General features: G+C 45.1%; 1 protein-coding gene across 2 annotated transcripts; it reads left to right on the forward strand.

Moving 5' to 3' along the window:
* Positions 1-268: 268 nt before the first annotated feature.
* TBATA (thymus, brain and testes associated) lies at positions 269-18,966 on the forward strand. 2 transcript variants are annotated; one of them, XM_074296524.1, is made up of 10 exons: positions 269-358; positions 1,169-1,224; positions 3,807-4,036; positions 6,798-6,962; positions 9,303-9,394; positions 11,085-11,246; positions 12,919-13,000; positions 14,077-14,245; positions 16,298-16,350; positions 18,784-18,966. In XM_074296524.1, the coding sequence occupies exons 1-10, from the start codon at positions 335-337 to the stop codon at positions 18,852-18,854; spliced, it is 1,104 nt and encodes a 367-aa protein (XP_074152625.1). In that variant the 5' UTR covers positions 269-334; the 3' UTR covers positions 18,855-18,966. The 2 variants fall into 2 exon arrangements, with proteins under 2 accessions (XP_074152625.1, XP_074152624.1); XM_074296523.1 differs by having other exon boundaries at positions 272-596.
* The last annotated feature ends 4,150 nt before the right edge of the window (positions 18,967-23,116 follow it).

Raw genomic sequence — 23,116 nt, forward strand, 5'->3', positions numbered from 1 at the left:
CTCCAGGTGCCCAGATGATCTCGGCCTCCTCCAGGCCTCCTGTCTGTCTGTCCCTGCCTCTGATCCCTTTCCACTGATGTTGTAACCGAGAAGTGGGGAGAGCTCCCAAGAGCCCCCAGCAGAGAGTGAACCCTTGGTGTCCAGGTGCAGAGAAAGGTGAGCTGGGGAGCAGAGGGGGCCCCCCAGGGATTGAGGAGGGAGAGTGGATTCCAGAGGAGAAGGTAACCTAGCAACCGCCACCTGGAAAGTAACAATGCAAATAGCTCTGGCCACACAGAACTCTGGGAACTTCAGTTTTCCCTGAGCCCCGACTATACCAGGGATTCTTGCCCACATGGTCGAGCTGACAGCCCAAGCCGTGAGTCTGGGGATCTGCTCTAAGGCCCTAGGCAGGCTTGGGGGCCGCTGCCATCTCCCTCTGGCCCCCGAGGGAGCCGCAGCAGATCTGTGCAGTGGGGCTGGAGAGGGAAGGGAGAGGGCAGGACGGAGCCATGAATTAGAGCCAGAACTCGAGATTGGTTGGGGGCGGAATCTCAGCTGCCCTGCTGTGTGACCTGGGGATGGTCTCCCTGCCCACCATCTATGAAGTGAAGGAGGTAGGACAGCCTAGAAAGGCCCTTCCAGCTCCCTTTTGATTCAAGTTTGGTGGTTAGGAAGAGGCGGGTGAGGCTGGGAGCTCTGAGACTGAACAAGTACAGGGAGAGAAAGAAATGTGGACTCCTTACTCCTGACCTCAGGGCTCATCACCTCCTTGGGGGCCGGGTGGGGAGGGAAGGGCCCACCTTCCCTTTCCTGATGTCCCAGCAGTCACAGGGTCCCTAGCCAGCAGAGGCAGGGGCTGAATGGAACTTCTCAGGACAGGAGCCTTCCCAAGTGTGGAAATCCACTAGCGAGAGAATGGGGGGAGATGAGCCAATTTGGAGAGAGGGGTTCTGGGAGCCGGCCTGATGCGGGGGGCAAGGGTCTGCCTGGCTTTGTGGAGGAGGACCTGTCCCTTCCCGAGGCTTTCCCTGGGAAGTCCCTGGCTCTGCAGGCCTTGTCATACTGGCCTGGAGAAGGTGGACAGCCCATCTCCAGGGGCTGCTGAAGCCGGAGGCCCCCCCAACCCCAGGCTCTGCCTTTGTTTCATTCAGACACTGCCACCAAAAGCCACTTGCTCTTGTTTTAGATTCCTGAAATGGCTACAGAAGTCAAGAAGGACATGGAGGAGCATTCTCAGCCAGAGTAAGTTAATACACACAACAAGTAAGCAGGCCAGGCAGTGGGAGCCAAGGAGGGATGGGGAGGGAGGGGAGCAGCTAAGGACAAGGGGAAGTTCAGGCTGAAGCTGGAGTTCCTTCCCTAGTCTTCAATGGGGCATAACTATCCATTGACAAGGCTGTGAACGCTTCAGGTTGAGGCAGTTCAGCTGAACGGTATCAAGTGTCTGCTGTGTCCTTGCACTGACCACAGGAGGGGACACAAAGTTCAGATACTAGAGCGCACGCTCCATGAGGGTGGTGGGCTTTAAATAAGCTTTGAACCTTCACTGGAGCTGGTACATCAGGGACTTCTTCATGCTCATTTCTTGAATATTGGCGAGTTTTTAAAGCTGTCTTGCTCACCTCCCAGTGATCATCCCCTGTCACTCCAAAAAGCCCCTTCTTATCACAAATAAATTAAGCAAAGCCAAGCCACATACTGGGCCATGTCTGACAATGCATGCCCCTTTCCTCACCCACAGTCCACCACTCTTTGCCAAGAGGTTAGCAACTTACTTTGCTGTTGAGAAGAATAAGTGCAGAGGAAAGACAGCTATATTCAGGTCAGATAGGCTGGGTTCAAATCCTGCTTCTAATACCTGAGTAGCGTTTATGGACCTCAGTTTCCTCATTTGTAAAATGGGACCTCCAACATTGCTTCCAACTAGAGATGAATGATTCTACAATCCAAAAACCCACCTGGGAGTTGGACCCAAAGATCCCTTCCAGCCCCAGACCCTGCTCCCAAGGAACTCTGTTCTTCCCGACATTCTGTGGCACATTTGTATCAATATAACTGTGATGCCCCATAATCCAAAGGAAGAACGTGTTTGGGATCTGGGATTAGATGAGCAGAAAGCACTTCCCCAGGGAATCTCTGGCTACCAACACCCAGCGGCACCTGCTAGGCTTGAGAGTGTCTGAAATCACTGAAAAGCCCAGCTTGCTCCGAGGCAATGCTGGAACTCAGGTCCTCCTGTCTCTGGGGCCTGCCTCCTCCCTACTGTAGCCACGCTGCCCCCACATAAGGCCGTTGGGATAGAGGGCTCCTTACAGACAGAAAGGAACAATCCAGAGGCAGAAGGTTTGGGGCATCTTAGGATCCGAGACAGGCCAGGCCCAGAAGCTACCCCTGAGGCCTAAGGGGCCTTGAAGGCCTACCTGGGCCAGAGTCAGCTGGGGGCCTCTACCGGGATCTCGGGCCAAGCTGGCTTACCGGGCTCTGATTTCCCAGGCTGCCTTCTCTGGCACCTGGGCCAGGTGGTACCAGGCTGGGACCGGAAGGACCCTGGGGACCCTCTAGGCCCAGCCCTCCATTTTACAACTGAGGAAACCGAGACCTAGGGAAGTCGAGGCTTGACTAAGCTTGCAGAGGTAACAAGTAACAGAGGAGGGATTCCAAATCCAGGGCACAAAGCTTTTCCCATCGTTAGTCAGCGAGATGTACGGCTACTTCCCAGACCATTTAGACCAGGTACACACACACACACACACACACACACACACACACACACACACACACCCCTGCTCCTTTCCATTCACCCCATAGCTGCCCATCACTCCCCACCCCCAGCCACTGAGTTTGCCTCAAGCACCAGAATCCCTGACCCATGGTTGCCTAGGTGACCTTGGGCTATTCACCGGCTTCCTCTTAATATGAGGGGAACCCCCTGGGTTCCTGCCAGCCTCAGAGCTGTGCTCCTGTTACTCCCCCCCCTTTCCCCATCTGTAAAATGAAGGGAGTAATTAATATGCCCTGAGGGGCCCCCCCCAAGGCTCAGCATCACTGAGGGAAGCGACCCTAAGCCATCTAGGAAGAGGAGCGTTCCCCAGAGCCGCTGCTGGCTGGGTGCGGATGCTGGCGCCTGCCCAGCTTTGTGTCTGGGAGATGGCACTGCCCACGCTTCCAGGCTTCTGCACGCCACCCCGCCCCCTCCCAAGTCTCCAGAGTGGGAAGTCCCTTAAGACTCCAGCCCCTCCCATCTCAGCTTTAAATCAGCCCCCTCACTCCTTCCATGGCCATTTGGATGAGCAGGTGAGTGCTAATATCCTTCACCTTCTGGAATTTGGAGATGATCTCTGGGTCTGCACAATAACCTGGAATCTCGAGGCAGGAGACCTGAGTTCGAATCCTAGCTTTGCCGCCTCCTAGCTATGAGACTCTGGACATGTCCCTTCCTCACCCTGGGCCTCAGTTTCTCCCTGTGGCGAATAATGGGGTTGGAACTAGAAAAGCTCTCAGGTCCTCTCCAGAGCTAACATTCTGTCATGGTTTGATGGCATGTGGGAGAAGCAGAGAACCAGGGGACACCTAGCTCCAGAGGCAGAGAACCTTGGGCTGTATTTCACCTCTGGGGCTTGCTACCTTGGGCAAGGCTCCCCACCTACTTTTCCCAGCCTCATATGTAAAATGGGCAGATCAGACTAGATGGCCAGGATCCTAAGTCCCCATCATGGAGATGTGGGCGAGATGGGGGGGACTTTCCTTGGGCAGCCGGGGATCACATTTTGGGGGTATGGGCAGGGTGAATGAACTGCCTTCTTCTGCCTCTCGTCCCGTCTCAGGACCAAGACCACCACATCGAAAAAGGACTTGGTTAAAAAGTCTAGGAGCCAGAGCTCATCCAGACCCAAGGACAGCACGCTGACGCCCAAGAAGGCTGAGATCAGCCTTCAGGAAGTCCCCAAGAATACCCGGAACTGGTCCCAGGGTAACTCCCGCTTTGGCCACCTCAGTCACAACTCCTTCTTCTCCAGACACAATCCTCATTCCAACCGCGTGTCTCACATCCAGGGTAAGTCGGGGAGCTCGCCTGGGGAGGGAGGAGGAGCAGGACAAATATCAGTGTCTGGGATGGAGGCAGAGAAGGAGCTGAATTCTCCCCAAACTGGAAATAATCATGAAGATAAAAATAAGAATAAACATTTACATAGCTCTTTAAGTTTTACAAAGTACTTTACAAATGCGTTATCCTCTCAACAATCCAGGGAGAGAGATATCATTATCATCCCCATTTTACAGATGAGGAAACTGAGGCAGAGGCTGTGGTTTGACTAGAGTCACACAGTGAGTCTCTGAGGCAGGATTTGAGCTCTCTCTTCCTGACTCCAAGCATTCTACCCACTGCACTACCTACCTGCCTAGAAGGACCTGACCATAGCCAATAGGAGGGCCCCAGAAATTCAGGCAACCAAGCAGAATTGGCCTTAGTTGCTGCCTCCCCTTCCCTCCCCATCCCCCCAATCTCTATCAAAGGAGAAACCCAAAAGTTCGACTGGTCTTCCCTCCACATTCCAAGCATAAGCCTTAGTAACATAATCCTCCATCCATTAGATCCACCTCCATTTTTAAAATTCAATATGGGAAGTGTAAGGCTTAGAAAGCTGGAAAAAAGGACGGGGAATCGGGAATAGGAAACAAATCCCAGGTCAGAAAGGACTCCATTCTCTGGGTCAACTTTGGGAGACTCTTGAAAAGACTTAGACCTACAATCCTGCCTGAATGCGAATAAGGTTTTTATTTTCCATCTGCTCTGTGCCTCAATTTCCCCACCCGTAAAATGGAACTGCCAATATTTTGCTGCTCACCTCTAAGAACTGTGAGAATCCCATGAGCTGGTGGCTGTCAAATACTAGATAAACCTTAAATCTCTATGTAAATGCCAGCTTTTATTTATTAATAACACTCAAGGAGGTTTCCCCCGGCTAGAAGGGACCTCGGATGCTCCTCCACCTTTCTGCATATAATGTGAAAACGATCTTTAGAAAGTGTCTTAAAAATTCCCTTTTAAACCTTGCAGACTGGATGGGGGGTTCCATCGGCCTTTGGCTTTCAGGGTGTATTCCCAGATGAAGAGACTCCCTGTATTAGAGCTCCCCATCCCATCATCCTTAGAGATCACAGCTCCAGAGCTACAAGAGAATAGAGCCATCCTCCCCCCATCCCTCCCCTCAATGATGGTCCCTGACATGCGCACAGGCTGCCGCCAGGTGGAGACAGAGAGTCAGGTCCATTGATCTAAAGAGGGAATACTAAACCTTAGGCTGTCTCTGGGGATCCTTTAAAAGAACTCTGGGAGAAATACCATTGACTGAAATGTTGGGGTTAACTCCATGGCAACCTCAGGCTCAGTTCGGGGAGGAGGGAGGACTGAGGGAGGTAGTGATGGATTATTTCTTGCACTGTTCTCTATGTTCTTGCTTTTGTCCACTTGGGCTCTGTAATTGTTCATGGGACAAATGGAGCAAAAGAGACATTTCCCCGTGCCCAAGACCCTGAGAGCCAGGGACCCTCTTTTCAAGAAAAGCTCAGAACCACAAGCTATGGAAGAGCACAATGAGAGATATTCCTGGAGCGATGGCGGGGCTGGGCCATGAATCAGAGAAAGGGACTCACCTCTTCTGGCATCTGGCCCAGAACCGGTCTGTTTGACGCCAGGGTCCTGGAAGGGGAGAAGCCTGATTCCTCCTCACTCTTCTATGTACCCATATATCTGTCCTCCCCCACAGGGCGTGTTCTATGTCCTCGTATCTAACTCTAAAAATGGCAGTCCTGTAAATACTTAATGACAGCTGTCCTATCTATCCCGCCCCAGGTCTCCCCCTTGTTGACGGATGGGGCAAAGGAGAGATCCAGACAGCCTCTGATGCTAGTGATATCATTTCCCCTCCTGTTTGAATGTGAATCCCTAACTAAGGATTTTCTCCCTTTTCCATTTGTATATCCAGACCTCAGCCTACGGCTCTTCCCTTGGCTTAATAAGCACATTTTTCATTCATTTACTAGCGGCTACGTGACCTTGGGCAGTCCACTTGGCCAACCTCTCAGGAATGAAATCTTGGCTCCTGTGAAATGACTGAGGTTGGACTGGGTTGCTAGGATACTTGGTAGCTATGACACTTTCATCTTAATGACAGCCCATGACATTTTCATTTTCATCTATGGATCTCCAGCGCCTAGCACAGTAGTTGTCACTTAGTAGGTGCTTAATAAATCTTATTGAATTGAATAAATAAACATCCAATAAGGGAATGAATAATCCAGACCTCGTTTGCCAAGCCTAAGAAGAAATGAGAGATAGTTGCAGAGAGAGCCGACCTGGAGCCAGGAAGAACTCCATTCCAGTCCCATCTCTCTCACAGACTGGTTGTGACTGGCTGTGTGATTCTGGTCAAGTCACCTAATTTTTCAGGACTTTAGGCAATTCTCTAAGACAAGGGTTCTCAAAGTATGACCCGTGGTCCAGATGTGGTCCGCTGAGGATGTTTATGCAGCCACCAGGTTATGGCAAATGGGCTGAGGGGCAGAGACAGAGTGTGAGGTTTTGTTTTTACTACAGTCCGGCCCTCCCAGTCTGAGGGACAGTGAACTGGCCCCTATTTAAAAAGTTTGAGGACCACTGCTCTAGACATAAGCTTCAGAGAAGGTGACAAGTTAATCCCTTTCCCAGGTGTTCTTTATATTATTGAAATCACAAGTTTGTGAATGAATGAATGAATGAATGAATGAATGAATACTTCTCTCCAGTTGAGATTCATCTCCCTTCTCCTTGGCAGATATTTCTGGGAATCCCATTTGTGCTGTAAGAGACATCAGGACTCACAACCCACTGCCTCCACCTGGACCCATCCCCAATTTGTCCTTTGGCATGGTAGGAGTACCGCAAGTACAGATGCCCATCGGAGACCCACAGTCCCTTATGGAACCCCGCTTAAGCCTGTGTAGGTACAATGACACCCCTTCAAAGACATCCTCATGTAAGAAGACATCTTCTTACCCAGATCTAGGATTTATAGTGGCTCTTCCTTTTCCCAAGGGAAAGGACAGATGGAAGAGGTCAAAGTACAAAATGAGGTCTGAAAAGTTGTATAATTGGGGTTGGGAGGAGATCCAGGATTTCTCCATTTCCCATATGCCATTCTTCCCCCAAGAAAATCTGTTCCTGGGAATCTATAAACCCAAGATTCTCAGAACAGTTCTCTTCATTCCTCTTTCTCAGTCTCTCAGAATTTTCTCTCTTTAAGGCATAAAGATCTGTCCTTTTCTGCCTTCCCCCTTAAAAGAAAGGGAGAGAAAGTTTGTTGAGATAAAAAAGAAAGAGATAGGATATACCTAACTTCTTGCCTCCTATCCTTACTTTTAAAACATGGATGGGACAGGAAGGAAAGGAAGGAAGTGTTGATCTCCAGAGAAAAGTTTTTCCTAGCAGAGCATAACTGGATATTCTGATGCCAGGGGAAAATTCACTGAAGTTGGGGGTGGGGACAGGGGGCAGCATATAGCTCTTAGGTATAACTAATCCCAGTATGGTGAAAGAAAAGCTGAAGGATTTGAGGAACAAAGGGTGAACAAAGGAGAAGGAGATGGGGTGCAAAACATTGTGAGGCAGGTTCTGAACATGGGGGAAAGAGAAGAAGAGTGACTAAGAGGTACATGAAGCATGGGGTCATATCTCTAGAACTAGAATGGACCTGCAGCTGCATAGTCCAACCCCTTTATTGAAGAGATAAGACTAGTGAGACCAGAGAGGTTAACGTATGAGACAACAGCACAGACATCAACATCCCAATGGTTCTGAACCCTGTAGGTCATCATTTCAGCCCCATTCCCTATCCCCCACCACCTGATTTCTTATTCTCACTCCGCCTTAACCTTCCTATCCCACAATTCCAACCAAACCCTCCTTCCTTTTACACTGTGCCCTCTAGAATGCCCGTTCCATAGGCAACAAACTCCTTTGTCTTAAATCGTTTTCTTTCCCTCTTCGAGAAATTGCACAGCTTCCTTGGCCATCCTTCCCAGTGTTGGGTACATTTTCACTCATTCCCTTTTGATCATTGGCAGAAGCAGGGGGTTGGAGAACTACTCTTACTTCTGCCCATCCGTATCCCATCTTTTGCCAAAGGCCTGTCAATTTTTGTAAAGTCTATTAAATATTTCACCTTCTTTCCTGATACTAACCCCACGTTGGGTGTAGGTCCTCACCACTTCACAGCCTGTTGGTAGGTCCAGCTGACACAAGTCTCCCCCTACTCCAAAACACCCTCCATTCAGCCAGTCTGAGACAAAGATCCAAACATGTCACTCTCATACTCAATAAACTCCAGTGACTCCTATTATTTCCAGAAGCAAATTGAAAATTCTCTTTTGTGTTCAAGGTCCTTCACAATCTATCCCTTACCTTTCAAGTTTTCTTATTTCTTATTCTTACACCTCATTCTCCAACATGTACTTTTTATATATTTTTATTATAGCTTTTTATATACAGAACATATGCATGGGTAATTTTTCAACACTGACCTTTGCACAAACTTCTGTTTCAACTTTTCCCTTCCTTCCCTCCACCCCCTTCCCTAGATGGCAGGTAGTCCCATACATGTTAAATACAACATGCCCTTTTTGACCCAGTGTCACTGATCTCTTTGCTGTTTTCCAAGCTAGACATTACATCTCTTGGCTCTGGACATTTTTTCTGGCTGTCTCCCATGCAGGGAATGGTCTCCCCCATCTCTACCTACTGGTTTCCCTGGCTTCCTTTAAGTTTCCACTAAAATCTTGATTGGTTGTTGTCCTTCCTTCTCAAAGAAAAGCAAAATGACATCACTATATTAAGAGTCGAGTTAAGTATGTCTAGCTATGGCTGATTTGACCAAGATGAGCTTAGAATGTTCTGCCACAGATTGGACACAAATAATCCCTATGAACATTTGGCGTGGCTTCTCTGATTTTTCATATCCCATGTTTCTTCTGAGCTATCTGAGTTCTGCTTTGCTATAGAGCATGGCACCTTCTGGGCGATCCTGCACCAGTGTCTCCTATGTCATACAATCGATTCTGCAGTTCTTAAGAGAAAGCTTGAAAGAGTCATTGTATGACTTTTCTGACCATCTTGTGAACACTTGTGCTGTGTGAGTTCTTCATAAAATTATTTCCCAGCCTGAGAAGCTTGAGGATGATGGAGGAAGAATGACAGGAAGGAGAAATCCTGACAGGTTTTCGATTAGGAAATTCTCCTCCTAGCACTCCCACCCTTTGTCCCCTACCCTTGCCTCTTCACTTAGGCTCATTGTCAAATGCCTGGAGAGAGGAGCTAAAGGATCTGGCTTCCAAGGTGGCTACTTTCTCCAAGGAAGCAGAGATAAAGAAGAAGAAGGTGAGTGAGAAATAAGACAGAGCAAAGGAATGGATAACAGATGGATAGAGGGAGGGAGAATGGGAAAAGATAGGGGAAGGAGGTGAGAAAAGAATGGGGGACAGGGAGGGAAGGGAGAAGAGTTTGGGGAGGGGGAGAATTGAGCTGGGGAGGGAGGAAATTACATCTGGGAAGGGGAGGGAGAAGGGGAGAAGGGAACATGGAGGAAGGGGAGAAAAGAGTTGGGGGGAAAGGTCAGGAAGACCAGAACTGGGTAGAGAAGAGTAGCTAAAGACATGGTTGGGGAGAAGGGAGGTGGGACAAGGCTAGAGTGAAGGGGTGGAGGAAGCAGTTTAAGGCCAGAGGAAAAGACGAGGCCCCTGGATATCCCAGCTTCCCCACACCCACTCCAGATGCTACCTTAAAATTAAGACCATCAGTAAAGTGATTTTGGAATTGGACTCTTCTTAACTGAACCAAACTAGCCATCAAAAATTGTGAATTCAGGTCCTAGCTCCTCTATTCATTAGCTGTATAACCCTCTAACCCCCAACCCCCACTTAGCTTTTATGAGCATGGGGGAAATAATTATAAAATTATATTATATTATAATTTATATTTTATTATATGTTATTATAAATTATATATATATATATCATGTATTATACATTATAATATATGTTATATATTATAAATATAATATATTATAATTTATTATGGTTACTATTATAAAATTAATTATAATTAATTGTATATAGTTAATTATAATTAATAATAAATAGAAAATTTTAAAAATTATAAAAATTGTACAGGTACTCAAGGGATTCCCTAATTATTTAGGAAAAAAACTTCCAGAGAAGAGAGTGTACTTGTTTAGTGTCAAGGGTCTAAATAGTATGAATTGAGGTCTCTGAAGGCCCTAAGACCACTTCCCTCCTGTTAAGCAAATATGCTATTAATGACCTTTTTGTAAGAGGGAACCATTGCTGCCTTCTTTCTGGGATGACCAGAGCTGCTGTTGGCCCAGGGGAGAGCACTAGAGCAGGGTTCTCAAGGTCAGAGCAAGGCCACCCTCTGTCCCTTTTACAACATGAGCCTTTCTGGAGCCCAATTTCATCCAGCTTCTCATTGTCAAAGAACCAGAGATTTAGTGCCTTGCTCAAGTTCACGTGGGTATTTAAAATTGGGCTCCAATTCCAAATCCCCCACTTTTTCCATGAGACCCCACAAGTCTCCACCTTCAAGAAACTTAAAAGTTTCACGTTGGAGAGAAAAGATAGAAGCAGTGGGGGATGACACTGTCAAGTCTTGCCCACAGTAGGCACTTCATAAATATTTGCCCAAAGCTGTGAGGCAAAGGGAGCCAGTTCTCTGAAGAGGGGGAGGTCGGGGAGGATCTTCTCATGGGCCATGAAGAGGTGGGTAGGATTGGAACCAGTTGAGAAGAGGCAGACACTTCAGGCTGGAGAGGTATGATGCTCAATGCCCCCCAAATGCTTACATGGCTGCTCATTGAGTAAAGAAGGATGAGGAGCCCCTCACCTGTCTCATGCTTCTCTGCCCTGACCCCCTGGAACCTTCTCCAGAAGAGTCCCAGCTTTGGCACCAGCTGGGTGATTTGGGCTAAGTTCTGGCCCCAAAGATTCTCCTTTTCTTGGCCTGGTTGGGAGCTGAGGTTCCTTCCAGAATTGACCATCTGCAATTCTGTCAGGAGGAAGAGACAGAGAGATTGGCCCAGTACTCTCCAGATACAGGGAGGCTCATCCCAGGCTACCTGCGAAACATGACGAGCCGGGCACCCCGGACCTCCCACAGAGGCTACTATTCGAGCAAAGAGGATGTGATACCTGTTCTCCAGGACCAAGAATTGCTCGTGAGTCAGAGCCAGAAAAGCCCGTGCCAGAGCTTTCCAACAAGCCTGATTCTTATCCACTAGACAGAAGGTCGTTAAGCAGAGCTGTGCATTTGTCCCAAGGAGGGCTAGCCTTCATTAAAAGAAATGCTTCTGTGTCCTATCCTTGTTCTCAGCCATGTATTAATCCAGCTCTGATGAGGTCCTAGGCAATAACAACTTCCTGAGGGTCCCAAAAGGAGGAAAGGGAAAGGAATAGATTCTTGAAACCAAAAGAATGAAGCACTAATGATGAATAATAATAGAGTTACATTTGAGAAATTGAGGTCTCTTGTTGGTTTAATAGCACATAATAAATAGTGTTGGTCTTGAACTAATGAAGCCCTGAGTTCAATTTTTGGACAAGTCAGTCATCTCTCTCAGCCTCAGTTTTATCACTTATAAAATGGGGGTAATAATAGCACCAGCCTCTCTCAAGGTTATAACAAGGATCAAATCATAAAATATTTTCAAAGTTCTTTGTAAATATTAAAGCTCAATATAGTCGGCTATTATCGTTCTTGTTATCTTCATGCAAGGGATGTCATGACCAGCAAATCCCTTGGATTCCCAAGCAGGCCCCATCCTTATCATTGTCAGATTATTCTCTGGGTGATTCACCCTGAAGTCACCAGTCTCTGGGGTCCTCTGGATACTCACTCGCTTGAGAGCATGAAGCATGGAAGGCCCGACTGAATGTGAATATTGATCTAGGAAGGCATTAGACATTTATTTCTCCACATAAATTAGTCTTTTAACTCACTCTCAGAGTAGGGCCCTAAGGAGAGAGGAAAGCAAATGAGTAAGTTTTGATGGGGAAAAATTCAGAGCTGGGGAAGGGGTGATTCGCAAAATCGCCTTTGTTCTAGCTCATGATTTTACTGAGAAAAATAGAACCATTGCTATGTCTGAACAGAACTTAACTCTGAGACATGGACTTTGGACTTGCCACCTCCAACAATCAACCTTGTACCAAGGATTCCGAATTGGAAATTTGTTCTACCTGGGGCCCTGAGTCTGGGGCTATCGTCTGGTGGCCCATGGAGAGGTTGAACTCCTCTTACCACCTTAAAATGAAAGTGAGACCTTGGGGTGGGGGTGCAGCCTACATAAAGAAAAGCCCTAGAGGTCAGTCCCATGCCAAGAAAGGGGATAGAAATGGAGTCACCCATTGTGAAAAACTGCCTTTGCATGTATTATGAAAATAAAAAGCTATTATAAAAAAAAAAAAAAGAAATGGAGATACCCTGAGGATGTAGGGAGCTAAAACAGTAACTTGAGCATGTCAACCCTAAACATTTCTCCCTTCTCCCTGGGAATGGGGCTGAGCAAGAGTTTCCCTTACTCACATGGCACTATCTGACTACTACTTGCTCATCAAGATCCACATAGATTCAGGTATAGTCATTGTCCAGTTCTAAAAACTGTAACATCAGCCAGGGCCGCCTACCCTAAAAGGGAACAGAAAGGGCCTGAATGCCTCTAGTACTCAAGATAAACAAGCATCCAAATGTTCCTGGAGATGGGCTGGCAGGCAGGGGAGGGGTGACACATGGAGAATACCCAACTATAGCTGTGAGCTCTGAACCCCATGATCAAGTATGCTTGTGGGTTCAATCATACTGATCTACCCCCCGGACTCTTCTGCCAACAGATCCTGGAACTGCTGTGTCAGATCCTACAGACAGACTCTCTGACTGCCATCCAGTGCTGGCTTGTCTCAGCTAGCCCGCGGGGTAAGATCCTATAGGGAAGACACATTGGGTTAACTGGTCTCAAAAGTCCTTTCCAGCCCTTAAGATTAGGACTCCTGGAAGCCTCCCTTTTAAGGGGCTGAAACCCTGAGATTCTATAACTGTGTGAAGCTCTTAGGCAGAGCCCAGATTTTTCCTTGTGGTCCTCCCATCAGACCCTCACGGAGCAAGGGGATGGTAGTTGCAGAGCCCTGGACTTTCATGGGAGAGGAGACTTCAAAGAGACTTGGGAAAATACAGGCCATTCACTCTTGAAAGACATTCAAGACACATTCCTCTATCAGAGCAAGGTCACATATACACATATTGGTTTGATTCAATCCCATTAGAGAAGCATTTATTAAATACCTACTATATACATATGGTATATAGAGAACCTTTCTTGGAGTCAGGAGGAGCTGGATCCAAATCCTGATTGACACTGATTGTGTAACCCAAGGCAAGCCTCCTTCAGCTTCTCAGAGCCCCTCATGCCCACCCCCACGGAACACTGAGATACAGTGGGTGCTGGGTCAGTCTGCATTGATAGGGAGAGTTTTCTACATTAAATCAAAGGTCCGGTGTCAAAAAAAATCCCAGATCCCAGGCAAAAAAAAGACAAATCTGGTCATTCTCAAGGCATTGGAGACATATGAGGTAGTACTACAGTGAGCCTTGAAGTACATGCTGAGGGATGGAGGCATCCAAAGTGTAATTAGCTATGGAGATGGAGGATCATGTATGATGAACACTTGACCGAGTGGGCATGAAGAGTTATAAACTAGCACCCTGGCTGCCTACCGCCTTGAAGGGGCAGAGGAGGGGGGGAGGGGACGATGGGGGGAGGAGGGGTCTGCTACAAAGCCAACACAAGGAAGAAATGGAAGGTTTCTCTCTCAGTCCAAGCCCAAATTCTCCTATGCCAGAGATGGGCTGCTGAGAAAGGTGAACTCTCCTGCCAGGTCTTGAGCATTTGTCCAGATGGGTTAAGAGGGTTAGGGAGGCAGAATAGGGAAACCAGGTGATTGCTGGGCACACAAACACAAGCCACTTTCCCACTGCCTCCTCTCTCATTGCAGAAAAGGACCTAGTGCTGGGCCTCCTGCAGACTGCTGTGGCCAATTTGATCCCTGAGCCCCTGATATCCTTGCCCGAGGAGAGGATCATCACAACTTGGTCCAACAAACCCAACACCCCAGTCTCCATCAGCCAATGCCTAATACCACATAAGATACCACTGAAGCAAAGGTGAACCAAACTTCAGGTCTAGATGGACAGAGGCCCCATGGTGCCATCAGCTCCTCAAAAGTCCTCATCAGGGAGACCTTAGAATTCATCCTGTCCAGTGACTTTCATCTAACCAAAAGCCCAGAGATAGGAAAACCCTTCCAAGGTGGTCCAGCTTATCAGGGCAGACACCTCACCTGCTATGTCTTCTCCCAGGCTCTTTTTACCCATTTAGCACTCTGGAGGGAGTTCCTTTTCCTTAGGTTGGCCTCCCCCCAAAGTAGACAAGGCAGATGCTTAGAGAATCCGAGTTCAGACTCTCATTTCACAGAGAAGGAAACTGAGACCCAGAAGGGCTATATGGTTTGTCCAAGATCAATGAGAATAAAGGAAAGACACAGAATTCTAAAGCAAGTCTTTCCTGGGATCCAAGCTGAAAGGGACCTCAAAGTCTGTCCAGTCAAATGATTGATTCCTGAGAAGGAATGCCCTTTGGAATATCCTGTTTGATCTTCAAACAGAGCAGGGCACCTGAACTGAGCAACATTTATCTCAATGTTTCATTTGCCCACATAATAATAACTGGTTACCGAGGAAGATCCAACTTCAAATCTCGCCTCTGACATTCACTAGCTGTATGTTTATGCTCAAATCCCTGAACATCTCTGAGCCTCCCCATCTATCAGACAGGCTTAATAATAGTATCCACCCCAGCAAGTTGTTGTGAGGCTCACAGGAGAGGATGTATATAAAGTCCTTGGTAAATCTTACAGTGGTATATAAATTTCCCGTAAGTTTGGAGCACAAGTTAACATTCCCCATTCTCCAAAAATATAGACTTTCATCTTCTCTGAGTCATATTTTTAACATCTTCCATACCAAAGTCATCATTCTGGTATCTGTAGCAGAGTTGGGTATAGCCAACTCCTGGAACGAAGGACACAGAAGAAAGTCTCCCTCCCATCTCTGACTATATCCCTGGTCCAACATACTCAAAATGGAACAGAAGTTGTGGTCATGCAGGGAGGATAGGGTGACACCTTAAGGTGCTTTAAGGTACAGTCTCCCCATACATGCACAAGTATACATGCACACACACACACACACACACACACACACACACACACACACACACACACACAAACAAACAGGAAGTGATAAAATAGGAAAAGATAAGAAGACTTTGTCTCCATATCCTGGAAGACTAACAACCTGAGAGAGTCCTAGTTATCCTCTCCAGCTATGACTCTGTCCTATGCCTATAACTTTCAGAGACAATATTCTTCCCCCCATTCCTCCCCAGATTCACTCACCCAGAGATCGAAAGGGTCCTATTCTTATCAGTACTTTCACTTATTATTTTCAATCTGTAATATCATTGGCATAACATTGTCAAATTCCTACCCCTGCCCAACCCTTAGAATTTCTCCTGGATAAAAGGGCAAAGTTTCAAAAGTAGTTCTTTTGCTTTTAATGTAAGGAAAAACTTTCTAATGATGAGATCTGTCCAAAAGTAAAATAGGGTTCCACAGGAAGAAGTGGAATGGTGGCCTTCTTAGGGAAGGTCTTCAGGCAAAAACTGGAAGACCACTTGTCAGGAAGGTAAGAAAGGATTCTTGGTCAGGTAGAGACTAGTTGACCACTCAGGCCTCTCCTAATTCCTGGGAATCTGGGGACTAGCCTTACTCCAGCTGAGGGAGCTTAGAGCTCCAAGGATTCTTTACCATCAACCTCCAAATTTCTCAGAATTAATCTTGCCAAATGATGAGGATGATTATTATTAATTACAATTATAATAATAGTAAATTTGGGAAGCCCTAAAAATAATCTACAGTGACCATGCTAGCTTTTAGCTCTGCAGCTTCTCCTGAAAGGAAGAACCTGGGCCATCAAAACATTGGGAATGGGAATTTTCATGGTCCAGCTTAAATGCCCCCCAAAAACACGCACACACACACACACACACACACACACACACACACACACACTCCTCCAATACACACATACACAAACTCCTACTTTATGTCCAACTGATTAAATGTCAATAACAAACTTCTCTATGTTTGGTTTTAGTCAAAACAGGCCGAAAGCAAAGGGAGAATCTGTACCTTCATATGAAAAGCCAGGTAAAATATATTCTACTCAAAATTCTAAAGATTCAAGTTTCTGTGTTCTGTGGTTATGGAAACAGGAGTAACAAGGCCTTGGCCAAGCCAGGAACTTTCTCAATCCACTGTTTTACATTCCCCAGACAAAGTTCAGACTCCCTACCCATTCTGTGCAGAGGGGCCAGTGTCTACAAGAAGGGTCAGTTTGGTCCCAAACCTAGAGCTTCCTTCACCAGCTCCAGTATCCCACCGCCTCCTCCCCCAGGAGTCACAAAATAGTGACTGAATAGTGCCAAAATCAAATGCTAGCTTATTTCCTAGGGGATGTTGGGAAAGTCACTGAGCCTCTCCTGACCTCAGTCCCATATGTTACCTTTGGGCTAAAATTCTGTGAAATTGCCTTGAGCCCCTAGTGTACCCCATTGGGTCATATCATTACATCACTTTAAATTTCTCAAAAGTATATATATTTCCCAAAATGTATGTATTTATACATTTATATATATATGCATATATATATACACACAAATTACATTAATTTTCTTTAACTCTCATAATAATCCTATGAAGTACAGGTACCAAAGATGATATGTTGGGATTTTTTGTTTGTTTTGGGTTTTTTTTTTAAAATATCAGGAAACTTAGGGAGGAAAAGGTCACTTAGTATCCAAGGCAGTTAGTAGAGAGGGGACAGTGCCAGATTTGGAACCAGGGTTTAGCCTGCTTCAGACACTAACTAGATATGTGCCCCTGGGCAAATGACATCACTGCTCTGTCTCAGTTTCTTCATCTGTAAAATGGGGATAATAATACCATCTACCTCCCACGGTTATTGTGAGGATCCAATGAGATGCCATTTGTACAGTCTTTGCCAGCTTTAAAGCTCTCTGCAAAAGCTAGCCATCTGAAAGAAGAGAAGCTTCCCCCATCAAGAAACTCATAATCTTGGTAGGGAGATTGGACGTAAAGCTTTAAAATGGCAACTCATCAGTTTCCAAAATGACCAGGTTCAGGGTTGTGGGTGTAAGCTGGGAAACTCCTCTGCCTGCCCTGCCATGGCCAGCCAGCCCTCTTCAGATTTAGAGGAACAGACAATCCAGCCCAGATCTTGTAGTTTTCATTAAGACCATCTGAATACAGGTGGGGGGAGCAAAGGAATGTCCTTCACCCCAACCCCACTTAGTTGAAGGTGGAAGCACCTCAGGAGGCACTTCATGGAGCCCAATCATACCACAATCCTCTCTACACTATCCCCAACAAGTGACTACCCACTTATTCTTGAAGACCCATACTGACGGGAAATTCACTATCTTCTTGGGCACGGCAGAACAAGCCTTGAATGGTGCTTCAAATACTTGGCTAACTTTCTTAGTTTCTCTCACTTATCACAGCATGACTTTTTTTTTCCCCTGAGGTAATTGGGGTTAAGTGACTTGCCCAGGGTCACACAGCTTGGAAGTGTTAAGTGTCTGAGACCAGATTTGAACTCAGGTCCTCCTGACTTCAGGGCTGGTGCTCTATCCACTGCGCCACCTAGCTGCCCCCACAGCATGACTTTTAAGAATGAAGTAGAAGAAAAAATCTTATGCACATAATAAGTACTTACAAATATTTTAAACTACCTCCTATCTTTCCACCAAAGCTTAGTTACCAATGAGGTTTGTCAATGTCCAATCTACAATGTGACACCAAGAACTGGATTTAAAGAGCTCAGAGGTGGGCTGGCTAGGGCCCCTGTCTCCCTTAGAAGATAAACAAATCAGCTCAAAGGCAGAGCACAGTTCCCTAGCACATAGTAGGCAATTAATTAATTGTTGGCTAATTAATAATTACTAAATTACTTGTAAATGAATAAATAATTGATGATTATTAATAAATTATGCTGGTTAGTTGATAAAGGGAGGGATTGATGCTTTTGGCAAGAAAGGGGGGGGTCTTCTAGCTTGGAGTTCTTTGTGGCTTGTTGTGGGTCCCACTCCTCTTCTGAACTTGGATGAATCAGGCCAAACTCCTGGCCTGATCATGGCTGCCAGAACAGGCTTTTGACCAGCAGGGTAATCATGTAAATGTGACAAAGCATCATAGGGGAAAGGGGTTTCTCAATCAGGCAGAGGTCCAGCATGGGGAGCAAATGTTCACAGTAGAATGAGAACCCAGGTGATCTCCCTCCATCCCAGGATGAAGGTCTAGAAGGGGCCTGGTCCAGCCCTTTATGTTATTTCCTTAACTGGGGAATGGAGAAAGGAAGCTACTTGGCCACAGTCCCATAGGGAGTAAGCTGCAGAGCCAAGATTAGCCCCTCTGACTCCAAGATGGGCACTCTTGCCTCGGTCCCTTCCAGAGCTGGGCCTCTGTTTCCACGGCAGCATTTGTCGTTGGGCGGATTCCATCTCCTGCTTTCTCCTTCCTTCCTTTCCCTTCCGTTCCTAGACTCCTTTCTCTCTTCCCCAGAGTGCATCGGCAACGCTGAGGTTCTACAGATAGGCAACAATCCGGAGGAGAGAAAGAAGAAAATGCAATGAGTCCTTGAAGGTTTTGCCCCTGTCTGCACAGGACGTCTGATGCTGGGAGCTCAGGGGGACTCTTGAGTGACGCTCATCTGTGTGACTGCTTGGTACAGTCTGTCAAATAAAATACGTTGTCTTTGGATTACGAAGATAACACTGCTGACCCACAATCCCTAGGCCATGCGCTCTGAGTGGTTTTTCCAGGAGAGAGGGTGATCTCCTTTGAAGCAGCCTCTCTCCTTCCCAAGGAAGCTCAGGCAGACAGTCTTGCCTACTAGACCTCCTGTATGTCCTTGAGTCCCAAAGAAGCAATTTCCCCTTGTCACGGCCTACAAAAGGCTTCTCCCCCATCTTGGGCAGGTGGGCAGCTCCAGGCAAATGAGTATGACTGTGTTGGATTCAGCCTCCCACCCAGCCCCACCCCCAGCTGTCCATGTAGCCTGCTTCACTTTAAACAAGGATTTTTCTGACTTTTACTAGGAGTATGAATTTAGAACTGGGAGAGACCATTTTGTCATTGGCATGACCCCATTTGGGATTTTCTTGGCAAAGATCCTGCAGTGGTTTGCCATTTCCTTCTTCAGAGGAACAACCTTAGAGGTTATCAAGCCCAAACTACCTCATTTTACAGATGGGGAAACTGAGGCTCAGAGAGAATAAGACAACTGTCAGAAGTAAAATGTGGACTGAGACTTTCCTTCTCCAAGCCCAGCCACTGTCCACTACCTCTTAGTAGCCCCTTCTGCAGATAGACCCTGGGACAGACACTGCAGATGCAGAGCCCTGCCCTCTGAGGAGCTAACAATTTAGTGGAGAACACATCTAGGGCTCAATAAACCTCACAAAAGGCAGAGTAGAACAGGGGACTTAGGCACAGCTAGACAAAATATTTGGATGTCTCTTCAGATCTCAAAATTTTATCAGGCATTGTCGGAAAATTCTCACTGAGAAGATGCTTCCCTGTCCCAACCCCACAGACCAGCCCTACTTCTGCCCTCTGGCCGGCTGAGGGCAGCTCTTTTGGTCCCCTTGGGCCAGCGGTCAGCTGATGGCTATGGCCCTCTTCTCAGAAACTTGTTATGAATATGCATAGAGTAAAAAACAAACAAAAAAACAAAGGAAACTAGATATTAGTGAAAATAAAGATGTATTTTCCCATCCAAGTTCACAGACTCTCTAATATCTCTGCACTGAAATTAAGAAACCTTGCTCTAGCAAGGGTCAATCAGAATAAAGCTGGTCCCTGTTCTAGTCACTTGACCACAGCTTTCTCTGTTCAGACTAAATAGTTCCTTTTCCTAATGATTCTCCACTGGTTTCCTAATCACAGGAAAGGGAAAGTGATCACCTGACCTAGACCAGATAGCCTAGCCCCAACTTAAGGGATAACTGGTCTTTGCCGTCAAGCAGATGTCCCTAGGATGGAGATCGAAAATCCCTCTGAAGTGGGAAATCTGGCCTCCACATGAGCTGTTTTTAACCACTTCCCTAGCCTCTCTGTTCCTTACCTGAATCCAAAGAGCCACCTACTTGTACTCTTCTTGAAATTAGCTCTGCCTAGGATAGAGTGAAAGGGGAGTGGTACAGGAGAAGAATAATTACTAGGAGACTGAGACTTTGATTTGCCTGGGGTCATGCAGATTTTGAATTCGGGTCTTCCTGACTCCATTTTCTTCCTAGTAGCCTCAATAGAGAACAATGAGAGACTTTTGAGTTAGAGGAACCCAGAATAAACTTCTTCTGGCAATGGTACAACGGATGGAATGGGATGCAGAGCAAGGCAACCTGTTAGGACGTTACAATAGTCAGGGGACAAATAATGAGGGATTTGATTCTTTTCATCCATTCCATTCACTCATCCATCCATCCATCCCTTCATATATCTCTTCGTTTATCCATTTTATCTATCCATTTATTCATTTATTCATCCATTCATTTTTCAATAAGCACTTATTCAACGTGTTATGCATTATACCCTGTTCTTGAAAGGCACTAGATTTGAAGTCTTGATAATCTGAATTGGAATCCTGTTATCTGTAAAATGAGACAGGCTAGATGATCTTTTTAATCCCTTCTAGTGCCAAATCTAAACTCTTCTGATCCTGTGCCCTCCCTTCTCTAAGTGTATAGGGAAGGAAGAAATGGTAGATTTTCAACAATCAGGGCAACTCCAATAGATTTGTGATGGAGAGAATCATCAGTATCCAGAGAGAAGACCATGGGGACCAAAAGTGGATCATAATATATTTTCACCTTTTTTTGTTGTTTGCCTTTTTTCTTTCTCATTTTTTTCCTTTTTTGATCTGATTTTTCTTGTGCTACATGATAAATATGGAAATAGTATAGAAGAACTGTACATGTTTAATCTATACTGGATTACTTGCTGTTTAGGAGGATGGGAGTGGGGAGAAGGGAGGAAGAAAAATCTGGAACACACGGTTTTGAAGTGTGAATGTTTTTAAATTATCTTTGAATGTATTTTGAAAATAAAAAGCTATCAAAAAATTTAAAGAGAAATAAAAGAAAATAAAATCTCTAATGACCATAGAAAGCCAGAATTTTTACAGACACAACTTGGATATACTAAACTGATATCAGTAAAGAAGGAACATGGCAAAATAAAAACTCCACAACATGGAAAAAAAACATAGAAAATTACAAATAAAACTGGCCTTGCTGAGAAAAATGTCCTATTGAAAGACAAACCAGGAACAGTGCAAAGCAAACAGTGAAATAAAATTGAACAATTCAGCTGAAAGGACATTTTATGACTTACCAAACATGGAATTTGAGGACTGATCTTAGAAAGGAAAAATTAATTTTCAATCCTAAAATAGTGAAGAAAAAAGTATATTTCAGAGAATCGTACAAGAAAGGGTCCCTGAATTATTAAAATCAAGGAAGAGAATTGTTTGTCATATTGACGGGATCTTGCCTTCTGAATTTGACTAATTTGGGGTACATGGCCAATAGTGTGGTTGAGGGCTCTACAAGATAAATCCCACACACATCTCACTCATACTGTCATGAGAATCCAAAGCTACAATGACAAAATGATTTTACTGTTGATCATGAAGATAAATATCTGTCAGGAAAAAAAAAAACAATTGAATTGCACAAGACTTTACATTTAAATGAGAAGCAATGGAAAGAGCTGGAATATGATTGAGAGAAAATGAGTTTCACCAAGCAAGTTTAAGCCTACTTTTTGAGAATAAGAGAAGGCTATTTTGGCAAATTTAGCAATTCTAGGAAATTTTTATTTTATTGAAGAAAACAAGCTTTGGCAGGGCATTTGATATGCAAATCAGCCTAGTAGAATTTCAACAAGTAAAATGCTTTAAAATTTTATTACTATGAGTGACTGACAGGGTGAATTCTGACTCCAAAAGGCAGAAATTTGAAGTCTGTCTCTTACAGACCAGATTACAAAAAGAGTTATCAAAAAGGAAACTATTCTTGAGAAATGCACGCTTTTAGACTGGGACCAAAAAAAAAATGAATTGCTAAATAATGCGTGGGCCAAAGAACAGATTATAGAAATATTTTTTCAACTATGGTAAAGATAATGGCAATATAAATACAACAAATCAAATTTTATGGGATGCAGCTCAAGTATTTCTCAGGGGAAAAGTTGTATCCCTGATCATTTATATTAGCAAAAGACAAAAAGGGGAGATTAGTGAGTTGGGTTTGCAGCTAAAATGAGAAAATCAACAAATTAATATCCTTTGACTAAGCCCGCTAAAGGAGAAATTAACAAAACTGAGAACAAGTAAATTAATATATACATAACAAAGTTGGGTTCCTGAAAAGAACGATAAAATTAATAAACCATTAAAAATTTAATTAAAATGAAAAGAAAAGACCAAGCTATTAAAATAAAAAATAAAATTAGAGAGATCACAAGAATGGAGAAGAGATTAAAAAAAAAATTCTCAGTGACTATTACACATTGTCATATACCAACAAATTGAGACTAAAAGACATGAATATTCACAAAACTATAAAAATCCCCCAATTCACAAAACAAGAAATAGATTAAATAAAGGAACGTCATAAAGAGCAATTGAAAAGGCCGTTAATGAGTTGTATTGTAATAAAACACTCTAGAAGGATTCACAAGCAAATGCTATCATAAATTTTAAAACAAATCATTTCTATACTATATAACAAAAGCTTACAGTTAGATTTACATTTATTTACAGTGTAGTACCTGGGTTTGAGTTGTGTGTGCTGGTAAATGTTTAATATCTGGCTCTGCCCCCCTAATCTAC

Source organism: Sminthopsis crassicaudata, chromosome 2 (assembly GCF_048593235.1).
Source record: "Sminthopsis crassicaudata isolate SCR6 chromosome 2, ASM4859323v1, whole genome shotgun sequence".
Lineage (NCBI taxonomy): Eukaryota > Metazoa > Chordata > Mammalia > Dasyuromorphia > Dasyuridae > Sminthopsis > Sminthopsis crassicaudata.